The 21,640-nt window shown below is 36.7% G+C and overlaps 1 protein-coding gene across 1 annotated transcript; it reads right to left on the reverse strand.

Annotated features, from left to right (window-relative positions):
* Positions 1-1,627: 1,627 nt before the first annotated feature.
* LOC129228526 (uncharacterized) lies at positions 1,628-21,343 on the reverse strand. Its single transcript, XM_054863205.1, has 4 exons — positions 21,298-21,343; positions 16,473-16,715; positions 9,942-10,010; positions 1,628-1,854 (listed from the first exon to the last, which is right to left on the reverse strand). Exons 1-4 carry the CDS (start codon positions 21,341-21,343, stop codon positions 1,805-1,807), a joined length of 408 nt encoding a protein of 135 aa, XP_054719180.1. The 3' UTR covers positions 1,628-1,804.
* Positions 21,344-21,640: the final 297 nt, after the last annotated feature.

Below are 21,640 nucleotides of genomic sequence, written 5' to 3' on the forward strand. Positions count from 1 at the left end.
ATAAGATATATTGCTTGGGTTTTTTTTTCCTTCCAAGACGTTAAAATACTTAATGACTTTCTTTTTTTTTTTAGAGTGGTGAAACGAACACAGTACATATTCGCAACTCCAGCACTCGAATACGCTACCTTGCGGTGATTTATAAAACTGCCGGGAAAACTAAAACATTGCTACTTTGCGTTCCACGTATGTCTTCTGACGTAAACACAGGCAGTTTGTTCTGAGTATTTATTAACGCAATCGATGTGTCTTAGTTTGCTTTCAGCTACAGAAATTAATTCGTCCCTTAGTAGTATTCTCGAGCTTCTCAAAATAATGTTAGTTTTCATTATTTCCTTCTAAAATATGAGTTGATTGAGGAATGGTGAGAGCGAAAATTCTGGATTAACAAACTTGGATAACGTTATACAAGGTAAAAAATTTTATTGTTTTGTATGAATTTGTAGGAATATGGGGGTTTTTTTTAATCTTAAATTAATTAAACTAACCATATTTTACAGCAGCATTCAGTTGGAATGGACAGTATGCAAAATATTTTCTTGAATATATCATCGTAGAACAAAATGAAAAATGTTTAACCGAGAAAGAATTTACTTTATTCCTTTTATTCTCAGCTGAAAGGTTTCGCCAAATTTGTTTAGGGTTATAATTTTAGTATTGTGCGAGCAAAGTAACCTTGGCGAGATTTCGCGTTTTTAGTTAAACCATTTTTAATTTTTATCATGAGTGGAATAAAATGGTAGTAAGATTACAGAATTCGATAAGTAAAAAGAAATAATGGTCAATCAACTGAAAAGAAAACTACCACCACATATCCGTGAGAATTTTGTTGATGATTTGCATAACATGACATAATTAAATCGTAACTCAGAAATTAGAAAAATCGAAACAGAAAAATTTTAAATTAACCGATTCGGGAATTCGAGAGAAATAACTCAGCTACAAATGCAAAACAATAAGCGTTAGCCAAGCAAGGTAAAAAAGTATCATCTTCTTTCGATAATAATTTGTAATGTCATATTGAATTTTCTAGCATTAATTGTTATTCTTGTCAGGCCACAATTATTATTTAGTTTTATCAAGAACTGATAAATATCGAATTCAACATCGTGGAAATAGCTGCTTAGAACTACGAACTACGTAGTTTGCATTAATCTTTGACGTTTAGTAATGCTTCTTAAATTCTCATTTCTATCAACATAAAGCATGGAAACATGCTTGAGTACATTTTCGAAGCGTATTTTCAATTTTCAAAGCATGAAATAGGCTTTTAGGGGCGTTAAAAATACCTCTAATTATAACAGTAGCTGACGCTTTACGCTGAAGCGTTAGTGTATCAAGTGCGACCATGGACAGAGAAAGTAAAGTAAGAAAGTCTTTAAAAATTTAAAAAAAAAAATCGACTGAAAGTCGAAATTTTTTAAATAATTTAAATTATTTTAATTTCCTGTTTTTTTTTTTTTTTTTTTTTTTTTTACGAACTTTCGGTTTTGAACTCACCGAGTTCGTTTGGATTGACCGAACTTTCGGAAAAACTGTTTGGCTTCACAGACTCTAGTTCATAATATCGCATTCAAAAAACAGAATGATTAGCTACAAAAAATAAAATATCTTTCCAGGTTTAAAAGGTTTATTCAATGAATTGCGGCAAATGACAATGCCACTGAGTCAATAGGCAACTGGAACAGTTTTCGAAATAAGTAGAAGTATGCCAACACATTTGGATGGGATTCAGGAGGTTCTTTTTTCTTCTGTTTCTGCCGTTTTGCTCATCCTCGGTACGAATTAACTTTTTTGGCACCAATCAAGCTTTTCTCTTTTCTTGCTTCCGTTTTCTGAAGGAAAATTTGTCATCTATCAAATTCAGAATAATACGTAAGTCAGCTTCATCGCTAAGTAAGAGTATTAACAGATACATAGAAATATCAATACTTTAATACAAAAATCACAAGTTTTGTGAAAATATTTGAATTTGGAGAGAGGTTTTCAAGGCAATAAAATTATTTTGAACTTCTAACTCCTCCATTTGCGATGATGCTATTGGTACTTAATAAACTAACAGGGGGAGGACAGTTCTCCTCATATTCAAAATATTTCAACAACGAATTCAAAAAATTTCAACAGAAAGATGACTGATTATTTACTTCAAAATTCTTCAAAGGCACTTGATTTTTAAAAAATTCCAAATCCTAATTTTCTTTTTTAATTAATAACAAATTTGAAAAAAAAAAAGCAAAAGCAAACTAAGAACTCAATATCATGATAAAAATAAATAAAACTAAGAACTTAACATTCAAAGCACAAGCTTTACATAAAGTGGATTTTTTGGAAATCACGGAAATGGAACTATTTTTTTCGATTTTTATCCAAAAAAATATAAATGTTGAGTAACGTTTATGCAAAGTAAATAATATCTACACCAAGCACATATGCTTAAACTAACTTATAAAAAAGTAATTTAATCCTTAAACGTATTTTTGATAAGTGAAATTAATAAAGCATGAAACATATTCAGTAAGTTACCGCCCAATTGCCAGGACTAAGGCAGAAAAACATGAAATACACTGCCAGCTCTGTCAACTCCAGCCGAGGACTGCAGTTTCGTGCTAATTAGCACTCATCAGCCCGGCATAGGACTAACTGAGCTGGAGGTGGAAAACATCTTAAGGAAGCAAGGAGTGCCAAACAAACTGGTAGCTAACATAGAATTAGCACTGACCAGACGTTGTTTTTCCACCTCCAGCTCAGTTAGTCCTATGCCGGGCTGTTGAGTGCTAGTAACACGAAACTGCAGTCCTCGGCTGGAATTGACTGAGCTGGCGGTGTATTTCATGAAACATAGTTTAGTTTGCAGCAATGAATTAATAAATTGCGTAAAACCTGAATAAAGTGAAAAACCAATGTAAATAAAGCTCAAAATCTCGAGAAAACACAGCATTATAGCTACAATGGGACCGCTTCACCAGTGAACAAGTGATCAGTCAAAAGTGATCAGTCAACAAGAAAGTCGTGCGAAAACTGATACTAATTGTTGGTTTCTCACTTTGTTCATATTGTAGCACAAAGCTTTTTTGATCATTTATCATTCAGTGTAAAACTTGTTAGCAAATATAACTATTATTTCTTATTTTTAGGGGAGGAGGATAATTTTTCGTTGGATTAACTAATGTATTTTTTACGCCTATTATTAAAACTGCTCCAAAAAACTACCAAATGAATTTTTACATTAATGTTTAAGGTTCAAATACCATTTTATAAAAAAGTAACAAGAATGGAATCGTCAAGAGTGGATCAATTGTACTTAAAGAGATGTTAGCTGCAATAGTGAGGTCAGTAAAAAGTTGCCAACAAAATTTAATTGTAACATCCTGCAAGTGAAACACATCAATATCTCAATAGCATCTTAACTTGGCTTCCTTGAATCCATAAGAAAGAAAGAAAAGTACATAATAGTCAATAGAGAGACAAAACGAATTTTGGCATCCGATAATACTATTTAATGAAATTTACTTTATAAATTTTTTTTAGAAAAAAATGTTTACACATATTACACTGAGATAACGAAAGTGATGGGATACCTCTTAATATCGTGCCTGACCTCTTTTTGCCACAAGAAATGCAACAAATTGACGTGGCAAGTCCACAACAAAAGTTGTTAGATGTTCCCTGCAGAAATATTAAACCATGCTGTCGCTCTAGGCGTCCATAATTGCGAAGGTGTTGCGGTTGCAGATTTTTTTGCACGAGTAGATCTCCCGATTATGTCCCAAAAATGATTGATGAAATTCTTGTTGGGTGATCTAGGAGGCCAAATTTGCTGAATCCAGAATGTTTTTCTAGCCAATTTGGACTGCTGGTCGGGGGAAAGGGCGTATTGCACTGTCTAAAAAATTCATCGTTCTTTGGGTAGTTGAAGTCCATAAAAGGCAGCAAGTAAATGTAAAAACTAATAACCATTTTCAATTAGTTGTAGACTCTGTTGCACCAAACGACCTACAGTTCATGTCATGCAAAAACAGCCCACACCTTTACGGAGAACAATTCCATCTTGCACAGTGCCTTATTGACAGCTTCTGTTCATGATTTTGTGAGATTTGCATCACAGTCAAAACCGACCATCAGCTTTTGTCAACAGAGACCGTGACTCCACTGACCAAGCTATGGTTTTCCAGTCGTCTAAGCTCCATTTAATATGGTCACGAGTTCTGGAGAAGCGTTTATAGGAACGTGCTGGCCTTGAAAGCACTCGAGTGAGTCTTCTACTGCCATAATCCATTAAAACCAAATTTTGCTACCCTAATCGCCTGATCTAATATACATGCATATCCGTATGTTTCACATTCATTCCAGTGGTTATTTTTTCCAGTGTGCTGAGCTATTAACCGAGGCCCGCCTCCTGGGGTAGGCGACAGATTCAGACGATTGTCTTCGAAGTGGCTAATGACTAATGAATTAATTATACGGGGAGAGGGGTGTGACTAACTAAAATATATATTTTTTTTTAATTTAAAAACTGAAGCATGTCTTTTTTATTTTTTATTTTTAATATGTGACTAAAATTGTTTTATTGAATGTTAAAAGTGCTTTGAGTACAAAGAATGAATATTTAAAAAGTCAAGTTTTTGCCCCATCTTGGGAAAATCGAAGATCCGCCACTGCTTTCTTCCAAACATTTTCTTCTAAAAACTCAGTTTTTGACGATCTTTGGTGGTTTAAAGAGGAAGAGAGATTTTGAGGCTGTTCTCCGGAAAATTTTCGAAAGGGAAACTTTAACGATATAATGCGATTGTTTGTCATATTTGGTGACGTGAAGGGAAGAGACGGCATTCAGTTACAATTACAATTCGATATTAAAGTTCCAAAACACGATTTTACAGAATATTTAATGATGCTTGGGGAAAAGGCGGTTCGGAGGCTATTCCCTAGAATTTTTTTTTTTTTGAAGTGAAGCCTTAAAATGCAATTGTGGGTCACTTATGGTGATGTTAGGGGAAGGCATATATTTCAGAACTCTTCTCTAGAAATAATTTGATATTGAAGTGTCAAAAACGCAGCTTTAGACGATTTTAGATCAATTTGTTAGGGAGGTGAAGAAGGATTTAAAGAGTTCTCTCCGGAAAATTTTCGAAACTAATGACCTGAAGACGTCTGGCGTACATTCAGAGAGCACTTACCCCACTTTGCCCACCAGCCCAGTAGGATGGAGTGAAAAAAATGAATTTTTGATTTTCGGAAACGGGTACCTTTCAATTACTGTGTATGAGGCTTAGTAACAAATCTGTAAAATATTTCATTTTTTCTACGTCATCTTGAGTCTGCGCATTTGACTTAAAATTTTGACATTTTTGATTTTTTTTAGATTTTTCAAATTTTTTTTTCAAGTATTGTAAATGAAAAAAAAAAGATGATGGGTGGTTATTAAATGGCAGAATAATGCCTAAAATATACAATGAATTTTTAAAACTATTTTAGATTATGGTTTCAGTCTGCGCATTTCGTTCAAAGTTCATCAAATTTCCAAAATTTTTGATATTTTCATAATTTAATATTTCCTTTCAATATTTACTTAAATTCTATTCAAAAATGTTGCTTAATCCTTTTGTTATTACTTCACAACATGCAACTGTTATGTAGGTCATGTGAAACTAACCAGGACACACCACAAGGAGGTTGCACTTCGAGTCCGAACCGTGTCCTCCGTTTCTCACTACCGAGGAGAGCACATTTACGTTTCTTAGATTAGTCTTCCACAGTTAAATTGTTTCTTTGTGTCATAGATTGGCCGGATATTTCTGTCAAACAGCCTTGTTTTTACTTAGCTCTTGTGTCACAGAGTAATTTGGAAGAGGCAGTGACCTATTTGACAGCTCTCTCAACCGCTTGAGCGAGTGATGGAAGCTCAAAAAGGGTGCATTCGGAAATCATATTTAAATACTCAACTTCCAGCAAGCTCTGTAAATCCTATGTTGTCAAATGACGTGTAAAAAGTGGCTCTGTAACTTTCGCATCATGCCAAGAAATCATATCAATGCATTCTGATGCTCCAAAGTCAATTTTTGGGATCTGAAACATTCTCACTTGTTTGCTGGTTTGTTTTCTAGATCGAAAGTTGATAATACGACTTACAGCCAGTTTCTTTATCTGATCTCTCTTATCAATTAACGTGGATAACAGCATGTTTTCAGGGTGAGCAAAGTATGCATTGTTTTGAATGGATTTGAATACAATTTTCTGATTTTCCCCAACGAGATAAGTGCAACTATTTACTGTCTCCTACAAATTCGTAGCTTCATTACACTGTAAAATATTTGTGTAAGGTTACCAGTATTAATGGGTGTAACGTTACATGAATTCTGGAGTGTGTAGTATCATTGTTTTAAAAACTCAAATTGTTGGAGGAACATTGCACTATGGTTTCCACCTGCAGTCAGTAGATCTCAAAGCGTAGAGATCAGCATCCACGCAAAGCTGTTCAACTCTTTTTAGCGAAACGAAAACCGGCCTTTGTGGCCAAGCGAAAGTAACTCTTGATTTGCGTATTTCCGTGGAAAGGTTTGGAATTTCACAGGTTTTCATCTATTTCCCCGTAAAATCAAGTATAGTTGCAAAAAAAAAAGTTTCCTGAATGGACAATTTGCACGACTGCAGACACTTTCACGGAAAAAAAAAGTTAAGCTACCGGTTTAAAGATTGACTGAGCTTGTTTAATAAGTATATCGGCTTTTGTTCGACTACGGCCCATCCAGAATGACTAAGCTCCCACTGAGAGCGAATATGTCTGTGGATAGCTGCAGAATTATAGGCAATTCTGTTTTAGATTTGGCCATGGTTGCATTGATGCTTCTGGAGCTTTCTTAGTAACTCAGGAAGGTTCTGATCAATTACATTAAACTTACCTAATTTCCTTTGAACGTGCACCCGAAAATTCGGGTGTAACCTTACGCAGAAATTAGTGAGACGTTACACTATATTTACACTACCATAAGCGATGAGTAACTGTGCACCAGTTATATGAGTTAAGTTACTCCAGAGCAGTGGAGGCAACGAAGCTACCACCGATTTTATGGGAAGTAAGGCTACACAATTTTTTTACAGCGTAGCAACTTCTGGATTGCACTTAATCCTGAATCAGCCATCAGCATTATACACTTTTACAATGAAAGTAGCGAGCTCTTTTAAAAATTCAGATGGAGTAGTAGTATCTGCAAACAGTCTTCAGATTCAGTTTACTGTAGTCAAGCATCTGGCGTTGGAAAGCTTTTCTGGACTTCTGTTTTCTAATTCTTGGGACGTTTTCCTAGTCGAAACTGCCTTGCACATATCATAAAGATACCGTTGGCCGGGACTAAAATCATTTTTATTGCCACGATCCATTTGATCAATGACAAACTCTATGGGCTCAAACTGAACTGATTTCAAAGTATGGCATGCTGTTAAGCTTCGACCAACAGGACTAGCAAATCCTTTCGATCCACCATTAGGTCCATCTAGCTTTTCCACAAATGCCGCAAAGGAAGTTCATTTGAATGCAGTTGGCAAATGACCCACTGCATAGGTTTACCAAGTTGTTCTTCCAATTTCCTATTTACACTTTTGTATTTTCCTGTGTTTGTATTGCATCCACCAGAACCAATGCAAACAATTTCAGAAATTTTGAGTTTGTTTTCTAAAAAGTAGGCTAACATAGAATTTTCAGTGTCAATAACTTTCTCAGACAACGTTACTGTGTAACCAGTAAACCGTGATTTAGGCACCTCTATTAGAGGAATATGGTCGTCGTTATTAGTTCTTCTGTGCATTTTTCCATCTTCTGTCTTGTTTAAACGCAGGGCGTCATTAAGTCTTCCATCAATGTATAGGGTATGTACATTACAGGACAACTACAGGATTGTTGACAACTCCATGTCGGTCCAATATATTGAAAATTTCGACCATATCGAGAGATTTGATAAACTTTGGCCTTAATGTGCAGACTGAAACCATAATCTAAAATGGTAAAGTAAATTCTTGGTACATTTTAGGTCTTGTTCTGCCATTTAATACCACCCGTCATTATTTTTTTTTATTTCTAATACTTAAAAAAAAAAAAAAAATCGAACAATCTAAAAAAAATCAAAATTTTCAAATTTTTAGTTCAAATGCGCAGACTCAAGAAGACGTCGTAAAAATGAAATATTTTACAGATTTGTTACTAAGCCTCATACACAGTAATTGAAAGGTACCCGTTTCCGAAATTTAAAGTCCAAAAATGCAATTTTAGACAATCCTTTATGATGGTACGGAATGAGGGCTTTCCTCCGGAAAATCAGCGTAGCTGATAAAGAAAAGTCAGCAAAACTAGTTTCTGACACCTCCCAAAAATCATCAATGTCTTAATAGCTTCTCTTCTTAACTTGTTCCGGATCTATAAGAAAGAAAGAAAGTAAAAAAAAAAAACATATTTACACAATAGTTAATAGAGAGCCATGAAACGAATGGTGCAATAAAATAATGCATCCGATAAAATACATTATTGATTGAAATTTGTGTCACAAAAAATATTAAATTAATGTCCATATATATGTGAGACACATCAGTGTGACTAGTAAAAGTCTTTAGAAAGAGCGCTCTAGGAAAAAGAAGCCAGCAAAACTCGTCTCTGAATGCCTGCGTCTCCAAACATAGACACGATGAATATCTAAAATCTCTCTCTCTCTCTAAAAAAAAAAAAAAAAAAAAAAACATGTATGCATAAGGGTTAAAAGAGAGAACCGAAACGAATATTGCCATATAACAATGCATCCAACAATAATTTATTATTAAATAACGAATACATACCTTTGTGATTGAAAATTAAATGAATAAATTATCCAACGTTTTGATGCACAAAAATTGCAAATTATTGCAGACACGTGTTCCCTGTAACACTCAAAGACGTGTTTGCAATTTTTGTGCATCAAAACGTTGGATAATTTATTCATCTTATACATATAATTAAAAACTAAGCGTATGTATCTATGTATGTACCTATGTATCTATGTCCAAGTTTTCTCCCAAACGACAGTGAACTGACAATCGAACCAGGTATCAATGGATTCGTAATCTTCCCGTCATTAACATAATCCTCCGATATTAATTAGCGGTGATATCAATTAAAAACTATTAATTATGACACTTAGATTTCGACATAAAATCCCTTTATTTCGGAGGCTTTTCTCCTTTCAAATTAGTATTAAGTTCTTCATCTCAACTTTCCGCAACAATGCTTTTATTAAAATGTGTAACGTGAACAAAATCATTGAGATTAAAAATCTGTTGCCATTTTTTGTCTCGAATATGAGCAAATAAAATTCTGGGTTTTGTTTTAAAGGCTTCTCCTGTGATCGGAGGATTTAAAATGTTTACTTTTTGGTTATTTTTCCGAAACCTCCCGCAAAATTAACTTTTTTTTTTTTTTGCTCAAGCCTGATTGTTGAACACGCGTCACTTGACATAACTTTTGTTTGAGGTGGGCCGTGTAAAGTCGGGCGACGTAGCTAGTTTAATATTATTAAATAATATTTTTGTTTTCACAAAAATCTTAGATTAAATAACATCAGCGTATAAGATTTGAATAATGTAGGAGTGAAAAATTGAATATTAATCGTGGAAGAATAATCAAGTCTACTTCCCTTTCTCAGAAAGCTAAAAATAAATTCAGAATTATTACTTCCGAATCGAATACCACCATGAAAATTTGAACTCGATATATTAAAAACAAACTAGAAAAGAACGAAAATAATAAAAGCAGTCATCACACAATTGTAAGAACATAAAAATCACATTGCGAAAGCCGTGAACTATCAAAACAGTTTGCTGAACCATTTGGATTGTTTGATTATTCCAGCTATTGATTTCCAAACAACACGACGAGCGAATGCATTATGAATAGAATAATTAATTTAATTTTGTGCCATACTTACCTGGTATATCATCGGGTAAGTGATACATGAAAGACACTTTCAGCTGTGGCGGAATATCTTTGGTAGAAGCTGAAAATAAAATATCAATTGTTATGGTCAGAATGAGAGTGGTGTGAGTCATTTCACCTTGTAAATGAAGGTTTGTAAAAACATCTGTAAAGAAATCTAGACTGTGTAAATTTTTGGGTTCAATATCAGAATTTGTATTTGAAGAAATGTTCTACTTAAAAAAAATTATGAATTACTTTTATTAAAAGTTATTGAGCAATCACGAATTGCTTAGTATCCTCACTTGACCAAAGTTGATGCTGCTCTCATTTTTCAGATTACCATGACGACGGTTGCTTTTAATATCCATTTAGAGAACGAAATTTTCGTCGTCATAGTTACAAATCGTCCGTGGTTTGATTTTATTCATAAAACATAAGCAGACTTTACGTTATACAAAAAAGGGGGGGGGGGAGGGTTATGGAAAAAACACCTATATAGATGAACTTAAACGGCAAAACTTCATCAAATCATAAAATTTCCAGATTACTCATTCCCGTCATTTAAGATTGATAAGAAATAAAAGGATATAACGATATACGATGTAAAAAATCTTTGTGATAAGTGTCAAAACTCCAAACTTGGACGTTGGTGGATATCGGACATAACAACTTTACCTTTACCACCGCCTCCTAATCACCACTTCATTTTTTTTTTTTTTTTGAGCAATTACGATTGCTTATTGTTCTCACTTGACAGTTTTGAATTCCTATGATTTTTTTTCCCGCCGCCTCGCTCTGCAGCACCACCATCGATAGGACTCACGATGCTGCTCCTCTTGCGAAAACCGTCTCCAGGTTGCGTCACTTACTTGCCTACACTAACACAAACACATACACACACAAACACATACACACACGCATACATACAGACACTTACACATACACACACACAAACACATACATACACTTATACATACCCCCCGCCCCCTACACAAACACACATATACACAACTACCCACCCATACACACAGATGCCTACACACATACCCCCCCCCCCCCCACACACACATACACAAACTCGTGATTGCGAAAAACATAATTTGAATTCAAGATGTCAAAGTTCAGATTTTTTTGAGCAATCACGATTGCTTATTGTTCTCATTTGACTGTTTTGAATTCCTATGATTTTATTTCCCCCCCCCCCCCCGCCTTCCTCTGCAGCACCACCGTCGGCCGGCCGCCACACGATGCTGCTCCTCTAGCGAAAACCGTCTCCAGCTTGCGTCACTTACTTGCCTACACTTACACACACACATACACCTACACACACACAAACACATGCCCTCCCTACAGAAACACACAACTACTCACACATACACATGCCCTCCCCACACAAACACACATACACACAACTACCCTCACACACACATGGGTACACACACATACACATAACCCCCCACCCCCCAGACACAAACAAACATACCCCCACACACACGCCTACGTACACATACACACTCGTGATTGCGAAAAACATAATTTGAATTCCAAATGTCAAAATTCAAATTAATTTCTATTTTTTTTTTTTTTTTTTAATATGGATATGCCTTGTATTACCTATTCTAGAAAATCACAATTTATAATATCTGTACCTCAGAGCCAGAAGGACGCGTCCAAAAATTTTCTGTTAGGGCATTGCATAAAGAAACCTATTCCTCATCGAGCCATGTGAGCGTAAATCTTGAAAAAATATACTTTTCAATTGTTTACCAGGGTAAAAGAACGTGCGTCTCATCCTTTGCATGGGCCAGAAAAAAAGTTTTTCCTCTCTACTGTAAAGTTATCATAATGTGACTTACGTTCCTCTGACTCAGAGGTACAGATATGATGGGTGCAAATATATTGGCCCATTCCATTCTATTTGTAGAAAAAAAGAATCCGAACGGAGTAGGGTCCTGTCGCAATTCGTGATTGCGAAAAACATAATTTGAATTCAAGACGTCAAAATTCAAATAGTTTTTTTTTTTTTTAACTTGTTTTAATGAACTTTAAATGACTTACACCACTGCTATTCTACAATTAGAATGGGTTTACTGAGAGACAGTCAAATTTCTGTAAGTCTCTTCAGCAACAGTGCTGGAATTACTAGGGGGCGATTGGGGGCGGCCGCCCTTTCCGTAGCCGTCATTTTCCAAAAACAATAATATAAAATTGAAGAATATATTAGCGATTGCTACTATTTTAATCAAATGAATTCTACAAATTTGCTTTAAATTAGTTTTAGGCAATAGTTTAATCGAGGATGAACGGCGTTTAACACTTTTTAGTTTTAACCCAAGCTCTTGGCTCTTCCCCCCTTTTTTTTAAACGTTAACAACACTGCTCGGCAAAAAAAAAAAAAAAAAAAAAAAAAAAATGCTTATGACATAATTCTAGTTGATTCTTACTTAGATATAATAACCCCTTGAATCCAAATACGACTGCAGTTTTCCCCCCTATACGTCCCACTTTCTGGAAATGGCACCCACCAATTGTTTTTTCAGTTTTCGACAGTTTCCTAGCCATTATTTTTATTTGGATTTAAAGGGAGCATTATGTTAGCCATTAACAATCTTCTGAGGGAATAGAAAGGTGCAAAGTTCAAAAGCATGAACATTTGGAGCAAGTTGGGAGACTCATGAGGGGTATCCCATAAATGTTTGAAAAATCAACGAAACCTATCTTTGTTTTTAGGGGCTTCTTTTACAATGCTTTCACTAAGGTAATGGTTTCAGAGTTAGGATTCACTCCTATGAGCCCTGTGTCCGAAAATATGTTCACGTTGTAAAAATTATATAAAAAATATTTGAAGCATCGTATTTTGCATAGCAAAAACCACGCTCACTCATATGTATAACAGTTTTCAAAGCCCTACTGGATGAGTGGAGGGAGCAATTGCTCCCTGACCTCCCCCCCCCCCCCCCCCCGCCTATGTGACAAGTCTGAGGGAGGAGACTTTTACGGTTTTCAACCGCCACTCCCTTGAATAGACTATAAATCCGCCCCTGGCCAACAATTATGTCTGTCAGTTCAACAGCGGCATGGAAATTAATTTATTTACATCACTATTATTCTCACTTGAGTTAGAAGATAAATTTTGTGTTCTCCTAAGGGAAAATATATTTTTGTATTTTTGAGCAATTGGAGCATTTAATAGTGGAATTAAGGAGGAACCAAAATCCATCATTAACTCAAATTGTTAAATTTCTGATTTGCACCGTTATCATTCTAACCATTGAGAAGGTGGAGAGAGGGGCAACCCTACTATCCCGATACGGCAACAGTACCATGTGACCTGGGGAGCAATTTCGAGTTGACTGTAACCGCTGAAGAAGTTTTCATTAGCTGAAGTCATGCATGATAACAACCTTTAACTCTAGAAGGGAAAAATTAGATTTATAGTAATAGTGCAGTATTCTAGCATTGTAAACTGTAAGGAAAAAGTCACACCAGGAGGTCCAGTAACTTTTCCCTAGCACGTACGAATGTTTTTAACTTCTAAATGAAGAAAAAATAACATTTATATGCATTCAACGATTACATATTCCACAGTTGCCTATAATTTTTAAATTTTTGTACTTATTTTACCTATATAAAAGTTATAAAACATTGTATATCTTGAGTGCAAATAATATTTTAGTGCCATAAAAACACTTTTTACTTAACTAGTAATTATTTTAACGGCTCTTAAGCATTTTGTGTACATTTGCTTTGTTGGCGAGTATCTTCTCGCCAAGCTCCTGTGAACAGCAGATGCACAAGAATAAAGATTTGCTATTTTTATGCTTCAATTTAAATAGTAGTATGCCCGCGTATGAAATCATTTCAAAACATTGATTACAATACATATGAATCCATAAATTTTCAGTCAATATCAGAACACTTTAAACTATTTGTACATTCTCGTCATATCAGGGAATAAACATCAAAATACATGAAAATGCAGTTACGTTATATTTTAAAATCCGGAAAGAAGTGGGGAGAGGGAGTTTGAATGATAGGCCTGTATTTGTATCCGTTATTTATTTATTATTATGCGGTAAAGGAGTTGGAGCCAGAGTTGCTCTGATTTGTAGCCCCGACTTCATAATAAGCGCCGTCGCGTCGTCTGAAAAATATTTAATGCCAAAAGAGCGATTGCGTGTCGAAACGAGACAACTTCCCAGCCAAACAAGTCACCTGACCTGGGAAACATTGGGTCTCAAGCTTATTTCACTGAGACATTTGCTATGGCTCCCTCCATTAGTATTCCTTCTTAATGATTCTAACAAGTTCAATCGTAATTTTTGGTTGACTGAAGTTTAGCAGTGTGATGTGACCTTTATAACGGTTTTTTCGCACTTCGGTGGCGACGTTTTATAACAGTCAATATATCCAATAATAGTCAAAAGTATCTGGACACTTTCAAAAATTGACATTTTTCTACATTTCTAGACAAATAAATAGAGAATCATGTTTATTTTCTCTATAATATAATTTCAAGAGAAAATAACGAATTATTAATTATTCTAAAATGATAGCTCGAAAAGGGTATGCTTGAGTTCTATTTCCAGAAAAAAATTAATCACGTGTGCATTTAAGACACCAACAATAAACGGTAAAAGCAAAAAAGTATTGTGAGCATGTACTGCATTGCAAAAGACTTGGAATAAGATGTAAATTTCCAAAATTACATTTAATTGCTGTGTATGATTATTGTACGGAACTAAAAAATCAACTGTCAAGGTATGACGGGTGAAAATTGCTTCTACATTTGAACGAAGCAATTGCCTGTGAGTGATATTTTGGTAGTTGAAAATTTAACCCTCACTCAAGTGGATTAACTCTAAACTTCAATAGATAGCGTTCATTGTTGAACTCTCTTTCGTTTCTCTGCATTCTCCTTAAATTAGTCTTACCAGAAAAACAGTTAAGTTACTGGATCCAGTTCAGCCTAGTCAAAATAACGCATTTCCTTGCATGTCAAATATTACCAAAAAATATTCTCAAATTATCATGCCGTGGAGCGAGTTTCATTTTTGATGACGTCAGGAGCGTTACTCGATCAGAGAGCTCGCTATTAAATATATGAGGATTTCACAGGAGCATCACTTATATTTTCGAAGACGTTAGAATTTCTTTCAAGAATATCAACTTTTTCCGCTGGTTTTTGGCTCATAACTGCAGTTTTCCGAATAATTGGACTAAACTTTCGGGAAATTTAACAGCATACAAGAGGAACATTACATTAAAATTATAACTAGTGCCAGATACACACTGAAACTAATCGGTTGTTTTTAAAAAGTTCCACAGCATAGCCTTTTATTTGTAGCATTGAACGTTACAATAGGCAGCATGGATCTTCACATCACGGGCACTGTATAGTCCGCAGGCTGAAGAATGGAGACCACTAGCTAAGAACATTCTCGATCAAGTCACCTTTCAAACTACAAGCTACATGATGGATCAGATTTACTGGCCTCATATGACCTGCGGACCGTAGGTTTGGAAAAACTAGCTCTCGATCAAATCACATCTCAAAAAAAATAAATAAATAAATAAAAAAGTATAGTTATATATAATTTGAATTTTTGACATCTTAAATTCAAATTATGTTTTTCGCAATCACATGTGTGTGTATGTAGGCATGTGTGTGTGTGTATGTAGGCATGTGTGTGTGTGTATGTAGGCATGTGTGTGTGTGTATGTAGGCGTGCGCGCATGTGTGTATGTAGGCGTGCGCGCATGTGTGTATGTAGGCGTGCGCGCATGTGTGTATGTAGGCGTGCGCGCATGTGTGTATGTAGGCGTGCGCGCGTGTGTGTATGTAGGCGCGTGTATGAAGGCGTGTGTATGAAGGCGTGTGTATGTAGGCGTGTGTATGAAGGCGTGTGTGTGTGTGCAGGCGTGTGTATGAAGGCGTGTGTGTGTAGGATATGGATGCAGCCGCCCAGGAGGAACGGATTCCGGTGAACAGTGCTGCTGTTGGAGAACCAGCAGCAGTGCAGCACCTGCAGGGGGCGGTCGACGGTGTCACTAGCAGAGAACTCGGTCCAAAAAAGACCGGATGTCATTCAATGGTCAAGTGAAAACAATAAGCATTTCGTAATTGCTCAAAAAAAAATCAAAATTTGTTCATTCGCTTAGGACAGTTTCCCAACCGATGGTTTGTAAGATCCTAGGGGCTAGGGGGTTCCACGGGAGAATCCGATGACTACTTATTATTAAAAAATAACATTGTTCCTGTTTCTCTCCTGGAAAGTAAACAATTCTTCAAGCCAAGTGACATATACAGTCGAATCTCGATAACTCGAATATTCCTGTATCTCGAAGTTTTCATCGGGTCCCAAACTCTTGAGACTGTTGTGGAAACTTCCCACAACTCAAACGTTTTAGCCTGTCCCTTGGGACTTCGAGCTATAGAGACTTGACTGTAATGGAAAAGTTTCACCTTGCTGTTGCAAACAAAAGCACAACTTTTGTAAGTTTGGTTTCATTAAAAAAAAATTTAAAAAAAAAATCTTACTTGGTAGCTTGAAAGTAAAAAACACAGGAACGAGAATCTTTTTAAAGTCGTTTGGCAGAGGCTTTTCTGTCAGATTGCTGTTATCTAGATTTTGAAGATTGTCTGATTGCTGCTGATTTCTGAAATAGAGTTTTGATTTTACTGCATCCCTCTTTTCGTTTTCGAAGTACTCTGGGGGAGGTATCCCGTCCTTTGACCAGCCAATGGGATACTTTAATTCATATTGATCTGTTTTAGAATATGCTGGAAGGAATAAAAATAATTATAAAAACCTATTATATAGTGGCCATCGTGAAACTTTCTTCGATAGCTATTCGTATGAATACTCGGAATTTTTCACACAGTAACAAAAACATTGCTCGGCATTAAAAATACAACACCAATGAAGGAGTTGTCTGGAAGGAATGAAATTCGTCAGAAAGACAGAGACAGCAAGGAACAATAAGTGATCCTTATTTCGAACCAATATTCAGATTACAGAACGAGAACGGTGTGGTCTCAGTAGTAAGTAGGACCACCACGAACAGCGATGAATAAAGGAAAACGTCTAGGTATAGAGTCAATAAGAGTGCGGACGGTGACTTAAGGGATGGCTCTCCATTCTCTGCCAACGATTTGCCAAAGTTCGTCCTCTGAACGGGTTAGGGTGTTAGGGGCTGAGTTTGTAAATGGCGTCCAATCACATCCTACACGTGTTCGATTGGTGATAGATCAGGCGAGTACGGTGGCGACGTACGCATCTATATACACCTTGTAGAGCATGTTGAGAGATTTAAGCAATATGTGATTCGTCGTTATCTTGCTGAAAAATTGCACTGGGCACCCCCTGAAGGTTAGAGATTGCCACCTGCCGCAGCACATTCTGTACGTATCGTTCTGCCATCATAGGGTCCTGAATACGAACTATAGGCAACGTGGCATCATACGCAATAGCACCTCAAACCATGATGCCGCGTTGTCGAGCGGTGTGGCGCTCCTCAGTTGCTGCCGGATTAAACCTGTCTCCACGTCGACGCCACACTCGTATGCGGCGACTATCACTGGAAAAACAGAAGCGTGACTTATCTGAGAACATGGACGTTCCGCTATCCACATCGCTCTATCACGGCCTCATCATACCCGGCGTTGACGTCTATGTGAGATCAGACTTCTTAACGGATGCCGTGAGTGCAGGTCACTTGCAACCAATCGACGGAAAATGGTTCTGGTCGATATGGGAACAGCCAGAGTGTCTTGCACATGCCTCAGAATGGAAGTACACGTGGCTTTTGCGGGGCTGCCATCGCTTGTCGGCGGATGCGTCGATCGACGCAAGCTGACGTCACTCCTACTGCACCTGCACCCCTCAAACTTTGCCACATTTCCTTGCTTCAACCATCTTCACCACTGCAGATACACCATGAACGCATCCATGTTGGTATCAACTGCGATTTGACGTAAGGACCAACCTGCCCTTCAAAGCCGATCAACATACCCCTCGTAAAATCGTCTGACCGCTGGAAATGTCTCCGTTGACGGCGGTTACCTAATTTGATGTTAATTTTATGTACATTTTTCTCTGTATATATGCCCGGAATAAAATTTTAGTCGTTTCTTGTCTCAAGAAATTCATGCTTTTTATTTGTCACGAACGTTCGGTTAAACTGCGCAATGCTTTTAAACCTAACAGGTGCTTAACATCTCCATTAATTAAAGCCCTACAACAACGAAACTGGAGAAATGCAATCAGGGCCTGATCAAGACAAACTGGTGCCCAGGTCCTGAGAAGAAGTTGGTGCCCCCCCCCCCCCCCATGAGAAAATCAGCATAATTTTGAAGTCGATGTTTTATACTAGAAACCTAATATACTAGAAACCTACACATTATTACAGAAACCTGGGATTTGAATGCCAAATACTTGATAGTCACCATACTAATCATAGTTAAAATTGCTTTACTTTCAAGTGAAAATGAGTTAGAAAACAAGTTAAAACTGAAAAAGAAACGAGCTGATGTGTGCATCACATGACTTCCTTTTACTCCAATTTAATGTCATTTCCCCATTATTCGCTATTTTAATGTGATTCAATATTTATTCTCTAAATATCACCAACAATGGCCAAATTGAAACCAAAAAAAAAAAAAAAAAACTCCGCCAAATTTGTCGCCAAGTTGGCGACAAAACTTGGCGACCAAAAGACTGGCGATATATCGCCAAGTGTCCGACAAATTATAACGCCACTTGAGTTTACATCGAAATTAACAATGATTTCCCCCCAAAAAGGTGCAAAAGAACCCCTTAGGAACATCCGAAAGCAACCAAAAGGGGAGGTGCACAACTAGACCCCACTACGAGTCTATGTACCAAATTTCAACTTTCTAGGACATACCATTTTTGAGTTATGCGAGATACATACGCACATACGCACATACACACATACGCACATACATACAGACGTCACGAGAAAAGTCGTTGTAATTACCTCGGTGATGGTCAAAATGGATATTTCGCGTGTCTATACATTCTTAGGCACTTTTCCGCATGTGGTCGAATCGAAAAAAAAACTCAACATTCATTTGGGGGTGAGCAAAATGGAAATTAAGGGCGATTTTTGAGGGACAATTTTTTCGCGAATACAATACTTCCTTTTTTGTAAAAGGAAGTAAAAAAGACTAATTCTGACATTAAGCTTTAAAAAGGCTTCTTGCCTGCTTTAACAGAGGCAAATGTGTCGATCACATCATCGAAATCTAATTTTGATGTCGCAGTATTTTCAATAGTCAATAAGGAAAACGCCTTTAAATTATCCGGAGAAGCGCAGCTTCTAAAACGATTTTTGATTCTTTTCAAAGCTGGAAAGGAACGTTCAGTGGAACAGAAAAAAAAAGAAAGTAAGTTAATTTGGCTATTTTAGTGCCCCTAAATTTGTGGTGCCCAGGTCCGTGGACCCGCCGGACCGTGCGTTAATCAGGCCCTGAATGCAATCCTTGGAAAATTATGATGGAACATCAGATGACAAAATTCAAAAAAATGTTGCATGCAAGAAGAAGATATGTAAGAATTTTAGATAAACACCTTCTAGTTACAAACAGGCCCGTCATTTCGTATTTTTCTAGGGGAACAGGGCGGGCTAAGAGTGTATACTCAATATAACCCCCCTCACCACCTTAAATGACGCGTCTGGTTACAAAACGGCAAATATTTTTACATCTTATGACTGCTGTGAAAAAAACAATTTTCGATGCAAGTCCAGCCACTTTTTCCGCAGTATCCAATCTCGAGACAAAATGTTCAACTACCTTTTCACATCAATGTGGAATCAACAATCCTTTTTGTTTAAATCAGGAAAAAAAATCCTTACTTTTCTGATAATTAACTGAAAACGGATTAGCAAGTATTGGAAATACAGTTTGCACTTCAATGCCTGCCAATCCTGTTTCAGTCAGTCCTCAAGAAGAAGAAAAAAAAAAAATCATACTTTGCTTATGCTTGTTTGAAAACGGATTAGGAGGTATTGAGAATGTGACGCGGAGTTCAACGCCTGCTAATCCGGTTTCAGACAGCCTTCAGAAAAATTGATTCTTACTTTTCTGAGTATTACCTCAGAACGGATAAGCAGGCATTGAGGTTATCAGCGATGAGTTCAGTACCTACTAATCCGTTTTCATACAGTCATCAGAGAAAAAAATCCTTACTCTTCTGAGGATTAACTGACATCGGATTAGCAGACACTGAGGATACGGCGAGGAGTACAATACCAGCTAATAGGTTAACACGTTTTCAGTCAGTAGTCAGAGGAAGAAAAAAGAAATTCTTATTTGTTTGCCGTGCCGATAATCTGAAAACGGATAAGCAGGTACTGTGAATGCGGTGGAGAGTTCAATGCCCAGGGGCGGATACAGAAAACCGTTTTAGGGGGAGGGCATGTTGAAGAAAGCGTCCTCTAGGGGCGGATACATAATGCCATTTTAGGGGGGTCATGCCAAAGAATACCCCCCCTCCCCACCTCTGCCTGAACGAATCCTTCGGTTTAATGCCCAAAAATTTCAGAAACTGCTTGGGTGTCCATAAAAATTACCAAATCAGCCAGACATAAGGCCCCTAATAAGCATAAACGTTACAACTTAATTTCATAAGCAATGAAAAGAGTAGTATTTCAAATATGTACTTTCAAAAATAATTAATGAATCGAAAAGACTTCTAAAAATGCTTACATTTTATTCATACAGCGTTTTAGCACAATGTGTACGGATACTATTGTCGGCATTTGGGGAGAGGGGGTCATGACCCCCATGACCCTCCCCTTGTATCCGCCACTGCCCCCCCCCCCCTAGAACCAACCTACGGTTTTGGGTAACGAAAAATTTCTGAAACTGCTTGGAGGTCATTAAAAAGCACCAAATGCCTGGAATAAGGCACCTAGTAGGGGATAAACAATGCAAATCAATTTTATAAGCAATGAAACGTAGTGGTTCAAATATTTACTTTCAAAATGATTAATGAATTGAAAAGCTTCTGAAATAGTTTACACCTTATACATTCAGTATTTGAACACAATGTGGACGGATACTGTTGTCGACGGTTTAAGGGGAAGGGTCATGACCTCCATGACCCTTTCCTTGTATCCGTCACTGTCAATCTGTCAATGCCTGCAAATCCATTTTCAGACAGTCGTCAGAAAGAAAATAAAATCATCTAACAGTAAAGTAGTAAATGAAAAAATTAGCGGAGGATCAAAATATCATCCTCAATATATTGAAAACAAAAAGCTACATTCATGTGTTTCAAATCGAAAATACACATTCATTAGAACTTACGCAAATTGTAAGTGAAGAAAAAACTTACTTAACACAAATAGAAGAGCAACTGTCAAAATAAAACGTAGAGGCATCTTAATTACTTGACAAACCCTAAAACTTCATTCAAGATACAAAACATGCCTTTTCATCTTCCATCCAAACCATTACGTTTTATTTCCTCCACAGTTCTGAACACACATTTTTCACGACGTCATCCACTTCATAAGCGAATGCGCAGTTTATTGGTTCAGAGAAAGAATGCAAGTAAATAATTTAATTCCAGCAGAATTCATTCTAGTAAATGCAGAGGGGGGAAAAAACCACATCTCTCACTAAAAAAAAATCTCCATACTCATTTGTCGTGTAATTTCGTTACTGGCGATAAAAGT

This window comes from Uloborus diversus, chromosome 8, assembly GCF_026930045.1.
Source record: "Uloborus diversus isolate 005 chromosome 8, Udiv.v.3.1, whole genome shotgun sequence".
Classification (NCBI taxonomy): domain Eukaryota; kingdom Metazoa; phylum Arthropoda; class Arachnida; order Araneae; family Uloboridae; genus Uloborus; species Uloborus diversus.